Consider the following 19,813-nt stretch of genomic DNA (forward strand, 5'->3'; position numbering starts at 1 on the left):
TAGCAATATAATATTTTCTTTTGAATTTGAAATAGTGATACAAAATAATAAAATTCTTCAAATAACCATCGACAGAATTAAATGAAATATCACAGGCAATCGCATCATTGTGTCTAGAAAATTATTTCTCGATATTTCTATTCCCCATTGATCTTACGTGACACCTGCGCGATCCTTGCGAAAACCCGAAAATCTTCAGCTGTCGACCTCAGCTGTCTGGGATCAACGTCGAAGAAGAAAGGGAACCGGCATGGCATCGGTAAGGCAAAGGGACGAGCGGATCGAACGAGGGGGCAGAGCGAAAACCAGCGCCCGTGGCACGGGGGGTACGAATCTACGGCATAAGGGTACGCAGAACCCCCGAGTTCCTGCACGCGTATAGTAGGGTAGCTTCCCCCCCGAAACTACCACCGACCGCTTCCGGGCTGCTCGCTCGCTCGCAAGCTAGTTGGTAGCCGCTGAATTCACGGCTTAGGCCTATCAATGCCTGTGGAGTAGCAGGCATCAGGCCGACTTGGTACGGCACATGCCAACGAATCGCCGATGCGAGCGGGTGTTCGCCGCGATTTACGCACTCGTGTCGGTGGATATTGAAACGGAGAGCAAAGTCCAGTGCAATGTTGAAAGGAACACTTTTTCAGTTACGAAATCTAATACACCGAGCAGTGCCAGGATAAATCAAGCTTAATCAAACAAGTGTAACGTGACGATCTTGAAGATTTTATAGATTTTTATTGTTTTTGGATTAATACGGTATCAGCTACTAACATATTTTTTGTCGTCTGTTGAAGTGAACCAAGTGATTCAAATAGTGTCGTTCGAGTGATATTAGAATATTTCTATTTTAAGTGAAACAATTGTATTTTTTGAAGAGTAGAGCTCTTCTTGCGGTTGCAAGACTAAGTGTACCAACAATTAAATTTAGTGTTAAAAAAAATGGTATTTTTTTCAAGAATACATCAATATAATGTTCTCTGAGAAAGTGCTTAAAGATTTGAGAACTTCTAACTAAAACTCTTTAGCAAGGAAATTAATCAGGACATTACACATCACAAGTGACGTGACGTAACTTTACAAAACATTTTAAACAGTGCCTTCTTATGCTCTTAAAATTTTTTTAAATCATAGTTGAACATCATTTTACCAAATCATATTTAATCATTTTTTAATATTTTTTAATGGCTATAAGTTGCTAATGAAAAAAGAAAAAATTCATTAACATTGTGTCATGTATATTGCTTGAGATGCTTTTCTTTCAAGTTTTTAAATGGAATCAATTAAAGTGAAAAATCTCGAACTAATTAAAGCATAATTATTAATAAAAATGATATCAGGAGAACTTGATATTAATGACTGATGAAAATTGACTTCGAAATTCTCAATATCTATCAGAAATATATATATATATAAAATATATTGTATATATTTATATAATATAATATATAAAATCAATATTAGATATCTACCTAATTAGAATTCGCGCGAATTCGAGTGATTAACCGGCACGTAACGCGTTTAACCACAGTCAATTAAGTAGCAAACTGATTCGACATCTATTGACCAGAATTAATCCACCAGAACGTGGCTGTGAATATAATAAACATTAATTGGAATTAATCGATCGACTCGCTTAATACCTACTGAACAAAATTAATTTATCATCTAATATTCATGCACAAAGAATACATACACACACAAAAATAAATTCTATTTTTAAAAAAATGATTACTTAATTTTCTTTCTTTCTTTTTTTAAGTAATAGTTATCTTCAGTAAAAAAGATTTTCTTGATAATATATATAATCTTAAAATATACTTACTACAAATTTTAGAAAAACTCATTATTATATACTCAGAACAAAAACTATATTTTTTTCTTTTCTAAAGCATATTATAAAATTAATCAAAGAAATGAATGGTATTATATAGTAAATAAATCGAATTTGCTTTAATTCAATAATCTTGATTGAAGTATTAAACCTACTAGGATTATGAATAAATTTGATGACTTTATGATAAATTTGTGAATATATAAACTTTTTGAAAATATTTGAAACAAATAATTATTATTTGCATATATTATTTTTTGAGTGTAGAAATAACTGAACATCCATTTAAGTGGAAATCAAGTAGATCTGTGAGTGTGCGATTGATCACCAATCATCCGGTGTGTTTGGCAACTCCTTCATGGCGAATTGAGAGCGCATTTCGTCATCCGCGAGTGCCTAAATACGAAATCGTTTATCCGTACTATTCTAATCCTCGTCCTTGAGGCGCCACGGAAAACGTGTTGCCACTGTCGTCTTCCCCTATGGCTGCGCCTGGAACTTGGCCGTGATCGATTGATCGCGACAGAGCCACTTTTACAACAAACATCGTAGTGGAGGAATTAAGGAGAATTAAAGAGTTAAAGAGTCGGCGGCTAAAAATAAGAGAAAGAATTGTTAGATTAAAAAAGAATATTGTTTACAAAGCGCTCTCGAGATACACGACGTACGAGATACCGATCTCTGGCTGTTCTTAAGAATTAAGAGTGAGTTTTGATCAATTTGTGTTACTAAAATTCATGCAAAAATCTGAGATTGAAAATTTTAAATCAATTTAAGATTATATTAATGTTAAAATATTAACAAAATTTTAATATAATTTTAATAAAATTTACAGTTAAAAATTTTATTTATGTATAAAAAGAATATTTTTATATATCTATTTTTATATTAAAAATCTGATTCAAAATGTTTATTACTATTGCCGTATTTAATTTTAATTATTAACATTTTAATGGATTTCTAATTCTTGATACATAATCACGATATTTATAAAAATAATTTATATTTAAAAAATATCTTTATACATTTGTTCTTACATTAAAGATCTGATTCAAAAAGATTGTTATTGTCATCTTTAATTTTAGTCATTAATTTTAAACCCAATTCTAAAAGAATTTTTGATATCGTGAATTTATAAAAATATCATAATTTACACTCAAAAAATTCAAAAGAATATACATATAAATCTGGCAAGGATTGAAAGTGGAATATGGAACGAAAGTATTAGATAACGCGTAGCTAGTATTTAAAAATTCCTTATATTTTTTCGGAACTGCTATGTGAGATAAATATAACTCGCGAGTATAGCAAGCTATTACATTGCAAAGCATATTTAATATTTTTTTCATGACACAGAACTAAAAGTTCTTATTTCTTTTTATCTATATTTTACTGTCGCAATTTTTCTCTCATTTTCCCTTATTTTATCGTCTTCTATTCATTCCAGCTTCAGTTCTTGACCTCGGTCTACCTCAAATCTGTCTACCTTCAACCCATTCATTCAACGGAAAGTCTCGCAAAATAATCTAGCTCTAATAACGTCGACGAATGCACTTGCTCTCCTTTTCGGTACATATTTTATCTTTCAAACAATCAGATCCATTTGCATTTAGATGAGTTTTCACAGGGCTAGTCTAAGAATACAATTGCAATTAAATTATTTTTGCTCTTAATTTAACAAGTGAATTTCAATTATTTTAATAAAGAGCGCAATTATCTTTTATCTGTAAGAAAATTTAACATTAAAGTCAAACGTGATATAAAAAGTATATAATTTTATGTTTTCAGATATAAGTATCGAAAATATTCACATAAAGGTATTCCTATTTCCCCTTAAACCCCATTCGCGGTTATTTGGGACCTAAGAGGGTAATGATCTGAATAAGGGCCGAAGGGTCATTGACCTCCGGACAGCAGAACTGCGATTCGAGTGGCCGTGGGAGAATCTGAAGAGGCAAAAGGAAAGTGCACGTCTACCTTCTGAAGAGAGTGATTTCATTACTTATCAGAACGCGGTGGTACTTGAGGGCTAATTTTAGGAGCTCTTTTTAGAGACGAGGCTCGCGAGGAAACTTCCAGGTCACTGTGATGATCAACCATCATCATGGCTTGGCCGGCAGCGACGACCCTGACGAGTCTCCTGATGCTGCTGCTTATGACGATCGCGGACAGTTTCTCGCCCAGGATCATCGCCACCAACCAAGCACCCTTTGGCAGGATCCTGAAGGCTGTGAAACTCCCCGGAGGATACATGGAAGTAGTCCAGGAACAGAGATGCTCCCACAGTCTGCTCAGATTGACATGCAGGTTTGTCAGCATTTTTATCGGGTTTTGATAAAAATTTCATAAAATGTACTCGTATTTCTGGTTTTACAAAGATATTTTGTCGTAAAAAAATTAAATATGAATTATTGTTTACAGAGCGCCTCGTATCATTTATATAAAATTTATTAATGCCTGAAAATTTATCAAGTAATATTGATAAATTAATATTTTGATAAATTATAATCATAATTTATCAAAATATTATAATTCTATATAAGTTAGTAATAATCATAAATAATCTTATTTAAATTCTATGTGTATTTGCATTAAAAATATGGTATCTTTGTTTACTTATTATTGCATTTATTTTTTTTTTGTATTATTATGTCAAATTTCTGAGAGAAATTAATTAATAGTTTTTATATAAAATTTCTATTAACGATGAATAAATAACATATTTAATCTTCATGTTATTAGAAAAATAAAGATATGAAAATAAAGATAAAGGAAAAGATAGGCAAGCTAAATATTGTCTCTTCAAAAGAAACGCAAGAGAGAAAACCAAATATACATGGAAAGAGCAGTTTTGCTAAAATATCTCAGCAAAACTTTATTGAAGTAGCTCAAGATGTTTGGTAGAACGTTAAAATTTTTTTATATCTTTTAAAACATTGCTTATCATGCTTGTACTTGCTGCAACAGTATATAATATTAAAATTAGATTTTTACTCATCATGCTTGTACTCTACATAATATTATTTTGATAGTCAAACAAAATTATCTTCAGATCTCTATTCAGCTAAATTTTTACACACTCCAGCACAAAATTGTTCTTTCCACGTATTTGCTTTCTACTGTAAACTTATTAATAAATGCAATTTGTAATATTAATGCACATCAAAATTCTCAAAACCAATCCAATTAAGAAACTAAAGTTCTAATTATTTAACTTCAACTTTTAAGTTAAGATTTTAATAACATCGTATAAAATATTCAGGTATAGGTTTTAGCTTGATAGCAAAAGCTTTGAGCGCAATAATTAAAAAAAAAAAATTATTGATTAAATTCTCGTTAACTAAATTTCTTTCTGATTTATTCAGTTAATATGCAAAGTTACATAGTTTAATATCGCGTCCGCAGATCGTTGAGAGCTTTCATCTTTATTCTGGAGGCAGAATATCACGCGAATCACACGGAATTCTGTCAGAAAGAATCGAAAAATTTGAAAGAAGAGCTCAAAATGTGGACGAACAAAGGTAGCACGCGGAAACGGACGAACATGCAAGAGCTCAAAGGAAACTACATTCTCGACGATGAGGACATCGAGGCAGACATTGTCGATATCAGATCATCTTTGAATAAAAGGTAGATTCACTTTACTCATCCAAATTGATCTGTGCATGTCGATTTAACATTTTTCCTTAATTTTAAACAATTAATCTTAAAAGGTAAAAAAAAGTTTAATCTATAAAGTTTAATCTTATGTAAACTCGTTATTTAAATCCATTTAATTTAAAAACAAAAAATATTATCAAATTTTCTTATAAAATTAAATAAAATAATATTTCTATTTTCTATATATAGGTACCTATAGGAAATAGAAATATTATCATTTAATTTAATCTTAAAAATCTTAAAAATATTTGAATTTGTAGTTTTTTTTTCTCTTTAAAAAAAAAATGATTTATATCAACATCGCATCAGAGTCTTCAATTTCAACTTAAGAATAATTTTATTGACGATCCGTCAGCTAGAATTTCCGTCGACGATATCGAGCTTTTCTGCTCCTGGCACAAGTGTTCGATGGCACAAGATAGTGTTTAGTTACGAAGTTTAAGATAAACCGCAGCTCAAGGACGACTCTTATTGCGAACGTTTACTACCGACTACAAACATTGTAATAGACTCTTGGAAAAGCTGTGATAGAGTTCAACAAAGCAAAACTAGAACAAGCGATTAAATTCTCCTACAACTCTCTCTGCTGCCTGAAAGTTTCTTATGATATATATACAACATGTTTTCAACAAAAACAACATTTTCTATAATAAATAGAATACTGTTGTAAAAAACTAAAATAAATATCTAATAATAAATAATATAATGTTAAAATAAAAACAGCACATTAAATATCTCCATAAGAGACAAAATTTGAGATGAAATCGAAATGAATACGAAAGAAAGATATAGAAAATAGTTAAAGAACTGCAATGTTTTAGAAATATAATCTCTGAAAAGTCATTATTACAAAATGCAGTTAAGCCACTCGATCGGGAAACACTTCCATCGCCTCCGATACACCCACCATTTTTATCCGCCGCTCATTGTTCACTCGAGACCCATCGAGGGTCGAGAATGAAATCTCGACGTTTGATGTGCAAGGGTAAAAGCATTCCTGAAGCAATAATTGCCAACCTTCTCTCTTTTCTCTTGAAATGCACGTCAAATGATCACCGAAGGAGAAACGATCTCCGTTAAATGGTTCCTCCCTACGTTTACACAGCATCACGCTCCGGGAATTCCGCAAATAGGGGTTGGCAATGCGGGGGATGCAAATTTTGCATTACTGAAATTGCTCTTTGCAGAAAAATGAAATATCTCATTCATACTAAAAAATCCCAGAATTTTATCTCGCTCTTTCTCTCTCTCTCTCTCTCTCTCTCTCTCTCTCTCTCTCTCTCTCTCGCTAGAAAAAGCTAGCTATAATATATATAAAAAGTTGTTTGAATTATTAATCGAATTAAACGATAAGGTAATAAGTAACAAAATTATAATTCAATTATAATTGAATACTATATAATGTTATATTAAAAAAAGAATACAATTACGTTAATACAAAGAACGTGTCTCCCTCAAAATTATAGTTATAATAAATTTATGTATTCATATTTCTTTTATAATTATTTTCAGAGCAAAATTAATTTTTGCTCTGTTAATTCTGTCTTCGCATCGTTTATTCTGCATTTTTTCTTCAATATTTCTCGCAATATTGCAATTTCCTCTTGGCAATATATAATCTCTATATAAAATTTTGTCGCCAAACAGGATGACTTATCTTTGACTAACGAAGAGATACGATCGCACATAACCACAAGTTTCAATTTAAGAATCCGTCGCGGCTAGCAATTTTAAAAATTCAAAGAGATTCTTCGCAAGAGCGAGCGTGGGTGAAACATTATTTCCCTTTTATTTCCGCCCAGGGACCGATAAAATCGACAGGAGGAGATCGACATAGTGGGGTGAAGCATCGAGGCCTCTTAAAAGGGGTGAAAATCAACCCTCGTCCATTATTCACTCCTGCTTTCAAGCACGAGCAACAAAGATCGCGCAGCAACAATCCCGGTACCACCCCTAAATTCCATTCCCTCCCGTCCCGAAGAAGCCCGGGGGCTGCTTTTGTCAGCGCGTTCACAGCCCCTAATGACCGACGCCGTTTATTTAATTGGAGGCTGTCGGACAATCGATAGTATCCGAAAGCGAAACCTTGCATAAATTGCAATTTATTACGCCGGAATAAAGGGAATTTGTATATCAGATGCATTTTTAGCAGTTTAGCATAAGAGATAGTAGGAGATTCAGTATGAAAGAATTAAATTAACGTTCATCTAACCATATCAATATTTTTTTACGAATCAATCTACTTTGTTATTTATCGATTTTTAATACTTTATGATTCAGGTGCTCTGGTCAAAAACACTGTCGCTACAACGTGACTATCGAACATCCAGGAGCACATTCATGGGTTCCAGGTGAAATTTTATTAAAATACGCGTGCATACCTGGTGAGTATATTCTCAATAATAATATGTTAAATATTTTATAATATCAAATATTCTATAATATTAAAACCTGATTAATTATTGCTCGAGCTTAGTAAAAAAATTAAAATCCTAAAGGTACTCTATATTTATCAAAAAGTGAATTATCAAAATATTTTATTAATATTAATAAATAATTATTTGGCTGAAATCGAAAAATCTAGCAAGATAAGAAAAACAATCATCGAACTGAATAATTATATCAGATTCAGCTAGTTGTTAGAAATATCAAACATATTTTTTGCAGCGTTATTATGATGCTCTCTCAACATAGACTCCAGATCATATAAGTTCGGAAACTTTTTAAAAATTGACATCTTTGGGATTAACTCCAAAATCCATAACAATGTTTTTTTAACAATAATTCTTCAAATTTTCAATAACAGTTATTAAAGAATACATTATGGATATTTGAGCAAGTAATCTCAAAATGACAATCTTCAAAAAATATTTCCAAACATTTTGCCTGGAAGTAATTATTTTCAGATCTGTATCTGATTTAATCTTTCATATATTTTAATAACAGTTGTTGGATTAAAAAATTATTGTTTAAAAAACACATTACTCTCTAAATTCTTTGGAGTAAAATCTCAGTCTAAAGAGTGAAAATTGAGCCGGTCTTGAAAAAGAGTAGCTCAATCTTTAAGAATGAGATTTCACTCTTTAAAATGAGATTCACTTTAAAAGTTTTAGAGAGTATGATGGGTATTTGAATGAGTAATCCCAAAAATGTTAATTTTCAAAAATATTTCGTATTCAGCAAAATTTTTAAATACTTCAGCGAACCATTCTTTCTGTGTACCAACATTCTCATGCAAATACTTCGAATAATCTTTCAAGTGCCTCAAATCTCCTCTGAACTTCTTCGTAATTCTTCTTCAAATTAACTTTAATTCTCTGTTAATTGTTGTGTGTGTATGTGTGTGTGTGTGTGTGTGTGTGTGTGTGTGTGTGTGTGTGTGTGTTCGAACAATAACAACATCCATAATATTCGTATATAAAATCAACTATATCCGGCTCACAAGATATTTACGGTATTACGAATCTGGTTTTATTTATCGGCGGAATGCCCAGGTCTATTTCTCCGCTGTATTGCGATCGACATTCGGGCGTGCGCAATCAATGATCGACGAGCTCGATAAAGCAAACGTCCCGGGCACACAGGTCACGCGGAGGCGGAGAAATGCACGGCACGTGACGTAGCGCGTGTCCGACGAAATCGGCTTCAGATTTCTATCTCGTCGTTGGTTGTTGTCCGCCAGCTGTCGGCGATGCATCGATCCTTATTGACCGTGGGATTGCTGGCATATGCGCTGAAATTCTCTCGGCAACAAGAAACAGTGTGTCCGATCGCGTACAATGCATCGCACTCGAGCGCAACGCGCAGCGATGTCGCGCGGAAAGGTCATGTAATCCTGTCATTCTATGGAATCGCACGTTCCGTGGAAGCTCCCTTGCGAGGGAAGCGTGACGATTCCTGGGGATTCGGTCCTTCATTGTTCGATTTAGATAATGTTTCATTTCTCGAAATGAACGAACCTTATGCGTCGTAGGTACAGAAACGAGAAATCATGTGGATGCACATTATGTCACAAAATTTACGATTTACGAAAAAAAATGATCATGATATTGAATTAACAAAATATTATAATTTTAATTAAGCAGTTTAATTAAGCAAATTTTATTGGGATTAAACAGAACTCAATTTCAAAGTAAATAATAAACAGAAATTAATTTCTGGTTATTATAATCAATATTTTGATACATAATTAGAACATTTAAGTATGATACCGAAAGTTTGATTAGTGCGTATGTAGTTATAATAATCAAATATTTACATATTATTATGACTACACTGAGAGGGAAATTTTTTATATTTGTGGCTATAATTACTGTAATTATGGTAATTATTATATATAAACGTGAGTAATAATAACTACATGTATAGTTTTATATCAACAAATATATAATTGGCAACCCCAAAATAATTATAGTTATTATAACCATAAAAATGATCGTAATTTAATTATAATTTATAGCCTTTTTCGAGAATCTAAAAGATTCTAAAATGGTTGTTCCAAAAATAACTATAAATTATAGTTAAATTATAGTAATTGCAACCATTTTTATGGTAATGATAACTTATATATAGTTATTTTCAGTTAGCTATTTGTTGATAAAACTATATATATAGTTATTATTACTAACATTGTAGCAGCAATAATAATAATTATGATAACATATAATTTAATCATAAATATCACAAATATTTTTCTCTCAGTCATATTATACATGTTAATATTAAATGTATATTAAACTAATAGAATAAAAATTTTTAGTAACATAATAATAAAGTTATTATTTATTTACTATAGATAATATATAATAATTCATTAAATTATTTAAAACTGTATTAAAATCACGTTTTCATAAACGTATTTATACAAATTTGGGACAGTATTATATTAATAAAATCAAGAATTTCAAAAAATTGCATTTGTGAAAGTTCTTAGCGATTCAAATTTTCTACTGTATGTCGAATAAATGTTCACTATGAAAGTTATCAAATAAAATTGTCTCTTAATAAAACATCGGTACATCAGAAATCATTTGTAACATTCAATATCTCGATTGAATGCAAAGCATTTCATTAGACAAGCGTTCGATTGAATCGATAGATCGAATGGAAACCGTTCGCTATTCAGCAGGACAAAACATTCCTTGCGAAGGCCGTCACACTTGGCAGAATATCGGAAACGGTGCACACAGATGTTGCACTGAGGGATGGTAGAGGGATAGAAGGGAGGACCAAAATTCCCCTCCATCGCCCTTATTACCGCCACTGGCGTATTTAAGCCACCCTCCATCCAGAAATGATACCCCTATCCTCGAAACTGGGGCAAGGACACCCTCGTCTCTTGGCTCTCTACATGTTATAAGGGATTCATGCAATTGTATCACATTGCAACAAATAGCAACAAATGCAGACATCTATTGGGTTGTCCGGAAAGTTCGTGCCAACTAACCTATATAATTTTAAATGTATAAAATTTAATTCTTCTGCGTTTCAATTTTTGCTTCAAATCGGCACGAACTTTTCGGACAACCCAATATTAAGCTGACACAGCCACTTCAGCACAATCGAATAAAAGTTGCACCAAAATTTAGTGCTTTTTTGTTGCTAATTTGTTGCTCTATTTTCGATTTTGTTGCTCCAGCCAATTCCGAAAAAACAATGGCTAGAATAAGAATAAAGTTAGCACAACCCAAAAAAATAAAAAAAGAATTAAAAAATAAACGGCATATTCTTTTTGTGCTAATTTGTTGCTAATTAGTTGCTCACTTCTCGATATTGTTGCTTCCCCACCCTTCGAAAACTACCCCTAGCTGCCACCCCGAATCAGCACATCACCTATAAATAGTTAATTCTCAAAATATTGACTGATTACGGTTCTCTGATTTTGTTGTTCGCGATTCCCGACAAATTCCGATTTTGTTGTTTCACCCTTGAACCTTGTAAACCCCTAACTATCTCGAATTAGCACACCACCTATAAATTGTAAATTTTCGAAATATCTCGACTGATTACAGTTTTCAGATTTTGTTGCATTTTGTTACAGAGCAAAAACATATTGAAAAAATAGTACTGTTAAACAATTATCTATAAATAATCAGAACTGTATCGACAGGCATCAAAATCACACAGCAACAAAATCGGATTCATCAGGAATCGCGAGCAACAAAATCAGAGAACAGTAATCACTCGAGATATTTTAAGAATTAACAATTTATAGGTGGTGTGCTGACTCGGGGTGTCTATGGGTGGTTTTCGAGGGTTGAGAAACAACAATATCGGGAAGTGAACTAATTAGCAACAAATTAGCACAAAAAGAATATGATGTATTTTTTAATCTTTTTATATTTTTTTGAGTGCCAACTTTATTCTTATGCTAGCATATTGTTTCTTCGGAATTGGCTGGAGCAACAACATCTAATAGAGCAACAAATTAACAACAAAAAAGCATACAAATTTCTGCGCAACTTTTATTCGATTGTGCTGAAGTGGCTGTATCTTAATAGACGTCATTAATGAATAATGTGTAACATAGTCCCTAAAACGTATTTCTTTACGCATAGTTGTTTATGCTTGTTGTTCGCAATAATTACCACATAAACTATTGCTAGCAATAGACCATGTATTGAACAGTAGCGACTTATAGGAAAGATTAAAGATAACTTAAGACTGAGTGTAACGTAATATTAAAATTTTACAGTGTACACAGTAAATTTCACAATTCAGAATTAAATTTATCCTAATCTATCACAACTTATCCAGTTTAAGGCAACGGATATATGTTATATATACATTTATCAGTTAACTTTTATTCAATTGATTCATTTATGCATTTAAATATATGTATGGTATTATATATTAAAATTATTACATATCTGTTACCTCAATAAAAACATTAATTCATCACTCACCAACCGATGCGCAACAGTGGAGTTAAATCTGCAACGTCGCTACGAAGATTCTGTAACAAATAAATTAAAGTTCAAATAAAACAGAGTAAAGAAATAAAACAGAGTAAAGAAATAATCATTTAACTTTAAAAAATAATTGCTATACGAACGCATGCAGTGCTAAAAAATAATCATGCAATTTTGGAAATATAATGTTTATAAGCATCGAATTTTTTATACCCATTATTTAATTAGTTATAAAACAATTAAATATTTTTTAAAATAATTATATATTTATTCTAAAATAATTACCTATTCTCTAAAGAAGATCTTAACAAAAATAAATTTGTTTAAAATTTTAAAGTAATTTAAATAATATTTTAAAATTTTAAACAAATTTATTTTCACTAAGACTTTAAAAAAAAACATAATTGTTTCAGAGAATATATATAATTACTTAGAGAATATATAATTATTTTATAAAATTATTTGATAGAATATAAAATTATTTAAATCATTTTATTTAACAATGATTTAAAAATAATCATTTTTAAATCAATGTCAAATTAAAACAAGCAAAAAAAGATTAATTTTACACAAGTAAAAAATAATATTTACCGCAAGGTTGCTCCACCGATGCCTGATGTCTTTTCCAGACCTCCTCCTCCTCTCAGAATATGATTAACATCTCGCACAGGACACTCGCGTAAAACACTTGCGAATAATAAAATATAATCGCGCGCGAACTATAACTTGAGTCCGATAACTTGAATGGCACTCCCGGCTGCGGTTCGTTCATTTTTAAATCGGCGGCGAGAATACATTAGCTTCCTTGTTGGATTTTTAAACGAAAAGAATGATTTTACTCAATATCCAAAAATATTCAATATCTAAAAATTTATCTAGATATATTATATTCAGATATATCCGAAAATTTTTAAATACTTGAGAAAAAACGTTCTTTTTGTGTAAATATCCTACTGAGCCCTCTCTACTACTATCTACATCAAGATCGCACCCGTGAGAGGGAAGATAATCTGAAAAATGTAATATATAGTTATCTATATTATTATGCAATCGGTTAATTTTTAGAAACGAATATCACGTCTGCAATTCGTTATCATTGCGAAATAAAATCAGAGCAGATAAAAGGGCTGAATTTTTTACTTAGACATAAATGATTAGAGTCTAGAATGAAATAGACTAGAGATTAATAAAAAGGAAAAATATTTCTTTTATTATCGATAAATAGTTACAGTTAATTTTTAAACGGATCTCCGTACAGGGTCGAAAGGTACTCAAAAAAAAATTTATTAATTATTAAATTATATTTATTGTAAAAGCAGGATTTTTTTGCACGAGAATATTCACATTGCTTTTTTATGACTCGTGTGTAATACCGTTCGTATAGACAAGTAGCCGTGTCGCGTGCTGCTCTTCTTCACATTTCTTTTGAAAAGTATAATTACGAAAAATGCTAATACAAAAGTTTTCATTAATATTCACATAATACGATTGCTAGTATAATTAATTATTCATAAAGCTTCGTATTATATTTAGCATTTTTTACGATTACGTTTCAAAAGAGAATGTAAAGAAGAGCGACACGCAACACGGCTACCTGTCTGTACGAGCTTCGGTAAGACAATGACTGTACGGTAACTACGCGTAAACATGACGCGCCGTTCCGTGCCATCCCCACTTCAAGGTCGCACGCCGTTCGTCTAACTGTCGAAATATTATGCGTATTACAAAATTAGTAAAATAATCTACTCGTTTTAATATTCTCCGACGAATATTACACGATGCTTTAGTATACGATTTACGTTTTATTTTTTGAAATCATTACGCACACAACTCATCTATATTCTTAGGCCGGTATTCATAATGTCAGAACTTATATTCAAGATCGTCTTAAGTACAATTTTAAGAAGTCACGAATCAGAGATCTATATTAGTGTCTTAAGACATTACGTAAGACAGTCTTAAAATAAGAACGGACTATGAATATCGCTCTTAGATATCTCTAACGTATACATCTCTGTAAATGTATAACATCAATTCTATTTATATTATATTTATATTATATTTATACCCATTATTATATTTTATTTAGTTCAAAATGTTTTATAATTTAAAAAATGTTTGCGTTTATATAATGAATATATGACTTATTATTCATCTTTATTTGAATGTAAATCATCAAAGAAAGTAATAAAGATTGAGATACAACTCTTAGTACACATCTTAGTTTTGAACAACATTACTATTTACATCCTTACCTAATCAATTCGCGTTCGTGAATATTTAATTTTCGCAGATTAATGTGCGACGCCCGATTGTACCACACGTCTGTCTCCCTCCGCGCTCGCTGAGCGAATGCCGAAGTGATGACGTAGTCAACCACCAGGCCGCTTCCCCCTCGCTTTCACTCCTTGCTTTTCATCGGCGCCGTTTAGATTATTTCGTATGAAAAATATTAACGGTTTATTCAATTATACGCATTTTGATAAATGGGTAATGTCGTACATTTTGCGCTTTGTTTTATGGCATCTGTAGCCCTTGTTAAATCATATATTATAATATTTGCACGGTTCTTGTAAACGTAATCAGTATTTGTGTTTGCATGCGTGGAGCCTTTTCGATATTCCAACATTATGTCTCAATTTTTATTATTCTTTTAAGTGGTTCATTAATAATTAAAGGTTGATAATATTTTATACATCCTTTATATAAAGATACATGCAAATTTTATTAAAATTGCGGAACAATTTGCGCTAAAAATATTAGCCACTTTGGCTAAAAATATTAAATACCTTGTCAATCATTATTTAATTTTTTCAGCTAAAAAATTTATTTATGCACTGCTATTGATGTAAATTATTTTGTGTTTTAAAAATTCTTTAAATTTACGTCTAATGTTAATCATGACTCGGTAAAATAACTGATATTTACTTAAAATAATTAAAAAATATAAAATACAGTTCGGGAAACTTATTTAAAATATAAAATCGAAATATAGGAATCGATAAAAAATTGATGTACATATTTTAAATAAAAAAAATAAAAGAGCTATTTAGTAGTTATTACAATATTTTAAATAACTTCACTTCTGACTTATTTTTTATTTAGATGTTTTAAATAAGTTTCCCGAACTTATTTTATATTTTTTAATTATTTTAAATAAATATCAGTTATTTTACTGACTACCGTACTAAGAGTTATATCCCAATCTTTATTACTCTCTTCGATGATTTACATTTAAATAGAGATGAATAATAAGTTACATATTCATTATATAAATGCAAACATTTTTAAAATTATAAAACATTTTGAACTAAATATAATAATGGATATAAAATTGATGGATATAGAATTGATGTTATAAATATCTAAGAGTGGTATTCATAGTCCGTTCTTATTTGAAGACTGTAATGTCTTAAGACACTAATACGAACTTCTGATTCGTGACTTCTTAAAATTGTACTAAGACGATCTTGAATATAAATTCTGACACTGAATACCGGCCTAAGATATAGATGATTGTGTGCGTAACGATTTCAAAAAATAAAACGTAAATCATATAATAAAGCATCGTGTAATATTCGTCGGAGAATATTAAAACGAGTAGATTATTTTACTAATTTTGTAATACGCGTAATATTTCAACAGTTAGATGAACGGCATGCGACCTTGAAGTGGGGATGGCACGGAATGGCGCGTCATGTTTACGCGTAATTACCGTACAGTCATTGTCTTACCGAAGCTTGCCTGTACAGGCAAGTAGCCGTGTTGTGAGTCGCTCTTCTTTACATTCCTTTTTGAAACGTAATCGCAAAAAATGCTAAATATAATACGAAGCTTTATGAATAATTAATTATACTAGCAATCGTATTATGTGAATATTAATGAAAACTTTCGTATTAGCATTTTTCGTAATTATACTTTTCAAAAGAAATGTGAAGAAGAGCAGCACGCGACACGGCTACTTGTCTATACGAACGGTATTACACACGAGTCATAAAAAAGCAATGTGAATATTCTCGTGCAAAAAAATCCTGCTTTTACAATAAATATAATTTAATAATTAATAAATTTTTTTTTGAGTACCTTTCAATCCTTCCTGTACGGAAATCCGTTTAAAAATTAACTGTAACTATTTATCGGTAATAAAAGAAATATTTTTCCTTTTTATTAATCTCTAGTCTATTTCATTCTAGACTCTAATCATTTATGTCTAAGTAAAAGATTCAGCCCTTTTATCTGCTCTGACTTTATTTCGACAACGAATGATAACGAATTGCAGACGTGATATTCGTTTCTAAGAGTTAACCGATTGTAATATAGATATATTATATTTTTCAGATTATCTTCCCTCTCACGGATGCGATCTTGATGTAATGGGAGGGCTCAGTACCCAGAGGATATTTACGCGAAAAGGACGTTTTTTTTCAAGCATTTAAAAATTTTCGCATATATCTGAATATAATGTATATAGATAAATTTTTAGATAGTGAGTAAAATCATTCTCTTCGTGTAAAAATCTAACAGGGAAGCTATTCTCGCCGCCGATTTAAAAATGAACGAACCTCAGCCGATTCTTCGCGTCGCGCGTTTCGGGAGTGCCATTCAAGTTATCGGACTCAAGTTATAGTTCGCGCGCGATTATATTTTATTATTCGCAAGTGTTTTACGCGAGTGTCCTGTGCGAGATGTTAATCATATTCTGAGAAGAGGAGGAGGTCTGGAAGAGATATCAGGCATCGGTGGAGCAACCTTGCGGTAAATATTATTTTTTACTTGTGTAAAATTAATCTTTTTTGCTTGTTTTTAAATCATTTAATTTGACATTGATTTAAAAATGATTATTTTTAAATCATTATTAAATAAAATGATTTAAATAATTTTATATTCTATCAAATAATTCTATAAACTATATTATATATTTTCTAAAGTAAAATTATTTATATTCTCTAAAACAATTATGTATTTTTTTTAAAGATCTTAGTAAAAAGATCTTAGTAAAAATAAATTTATATAAAATTTGTAATTTTTAATTAACTCTCCTTTTATCTAATTTAGATAAAAGGAAAGTTACTCAAAATTTAGATAAAATAATTATATATATTTTCTAAAATAATTATATATATTCTCTAAAGATCTTAGCAAAAATAAACTTCTTTAAAATTTTAAACAAATTTATTGTTGCTAAGATCTTCTTTAGAGAATATATAGGTAATTATTTTAGAAAAAATGTATAATTATTTTAGAAAATATTTAATTGTTTTATATCTAATTAAATAATGGGTATACAAAAAATTCGATGCTTACAAAAATTATATTTCCAAATTTGCATGATTATTTTTTAGCAAATCGCATGCTTTCGTATAGCAATTATTTTTTAAAGTTAAATGATAATGATTATTTCTTTACTCTATTTTAATTTGAACTTTAATTTATTTGTTACAGAATCATCGTAGAGATCTTGCAGATTTAATTCCACTGTTGCGCGTCGGTTGGTGAGTGATGAATTAATGTTTTTATTGAGGCAACGGATATGTAATAATTTTAATATACATATATTTAAATGCATATATGAATCAATTTAATAAAAATTAACTGATAAATGTGTATACACATTGTTGTCTTAAAATGGATAAATTTTGATAGATTAGGATAAATTTAATTCTGAATTTACTGTGGAATTTACTGTGCACACTGTTAAATTTTAATATTATATTACACTCAGTTTAAATTATCTTTAATCCTTCCTATAAGTTGCCACTGTTCAATATCTCGTTAATTTAACTAAAACAATAAATAATAAATTGAATTGGAAAGAGTTACGAGCTAAGCTGGATATTTATTTTAAATATATTTCTGAGAATAAATAATAATTAAACCTACGTTTCGATCCTTATTGAGTTATTTTCAATGTTCAAATAAAAACGTTATTCTAATCGATTTCTTACATTATAAATTTATATATATATATATTATGTATATATATAATCATCCCTAAAACGCATTAATGAATATGTACATGTAATAGTCCCTAAAACGCATTTCTTATGCATAGTTGTGTATGTCTATTGCTAACAATAGTTTATATGGTAATTATTGCGAGCGATAAGCATAAACAACTATAAATAAGAAATGCGTTTTGAGGACTATATTACATATTGCTCTATTCTCGATTTTTTGTTGCTCCAACCAATTCTGAAAAAAACAATGACTGCATAAGAATAAAGTTAGCACAGCAAAAAAATATAAAAAAAATTTTTAAATAGATGGCATATTCTTTTTGTGTTAATTTGTTGCTAATTAGTTGGCACTTCCCGATTGTTGCTTCCCTAACTCTCAAAAATCACCCCTAGCCCGATTTAATTCTCGAAATATCTCGACAGATTACGATTTTCAGATTTTGTTGCTTTTTGTTACAGAGCAAAAACATATTGAAAAAATGGTACTATTAAACAATTATCTCTAAATAATCAGAACTGTACCGACAAGCGTTAAAATCATACAGCAAACAAAATCAGAGAATTGTATCATTCGAGATATTTTAAGAATTAACAATTTATAGGTGATGTGCTGACTCGGAGTGGCTAGGGGTAATTTTCGAGGGTTGGGAATGGAGCGACAATATCGGAAAATGAGCAACTAATTAGCAACAAATTAGCAACAAAAAAGCACTAAATTTCTGTGCAACTTTTATTCGATTGTGCTGAAATGGCTGTGTCAACTTAATAGACGCCAAATGCAGATGTTAATGGCAGCCTTATGGCAACATAGAATCTACCCCTCGAAAATAATTCTTTTCACAACAATAGAATTGTATCTCTGTCAGTATGATTTATTATTAGAATTATATATGTATATATTCTATTATATTAATAGAAAAAATTTAATTTAAGAGAGCAGACATCAGAGTAACATTAATATGATTTATCAAACGCACGTGACAAATCGAAATTTATTTAAATTTAAAACGTCGATACATGTATTATACAATACACATCATGTATGTAACTTTGGTACAGTCTAAAATATAAAGCATCCCCACAAATTGGCGTAAACATTTTATATCTAACAAAAGATAAATTATGTATAAAATTTGTTATAAACAATTTTATTAAAAAGTAATATTTATAATAATGTTTTTATAATAATGTTTTTATATTTTGTTAATTTGCTTTTGATTTTTATTTTTTTTATCAAAAAAATGCAATAAATCGAAGATGCCTTATTCTTATGGCTAAGACTGTATGTATGTATGTATGCTATTAAACTATAATTTATGATTTTTCACTAATTTTACAAATACGCGAAAGGTTATTTCATTTTGCGGAAAATACATAAATCTCTGTTTTCCAGATACTCTTTCTAAAACACTGAAACGCAATTTCGTGAAACAAAATTGCACTATGAGTGCATTTGA

General features: G+C 30.4%; 1 protein-coding gene across 1 annotated transcript in view; it reads left to right on the plus strand.

Moving 5' to 3' along the window:
• The first annotated feature begins 3,932 nt into the window (after positions 1-3,932).
• The window catches only part of LOC108691862, a 56,784-nt gene continuing 40,903 nt past the window's right edge, over positions 3,933-19,813 (plus strand). The window contains exons 1-3 of the mRNA XM_018199797.1: positions 3,933-4,135; positions 5,234-5,458; positions 7,769-7,872. Coding sequence (XP_018055286.1) covers positions 3,933-4,135; positions 5,234-5,458; positions 7,769-7,872 — 532 coding nt within the window. The remainder of the gene's footprint in view (positions 4,136-5,233; positions 5,459-7,768; positions 7,873-19,813) is intronic.

This window comes from Atta colombica, unplaced genomic scaffold (assembly GCF_001594045.1).
Source record: "Atta colombica isolate Treedump-2 unplaced genomic scaffold, Acol1.0 scaffold53, whole genome shotgun sequence".
In the NCBI taxonomy this organism is placed as follows: domain Eukaryota; kingdom Metazoa; phylum Arthropoda; class Insecta; order Hymenoptera; family Formicidae; genus Atta; species Atta colombica.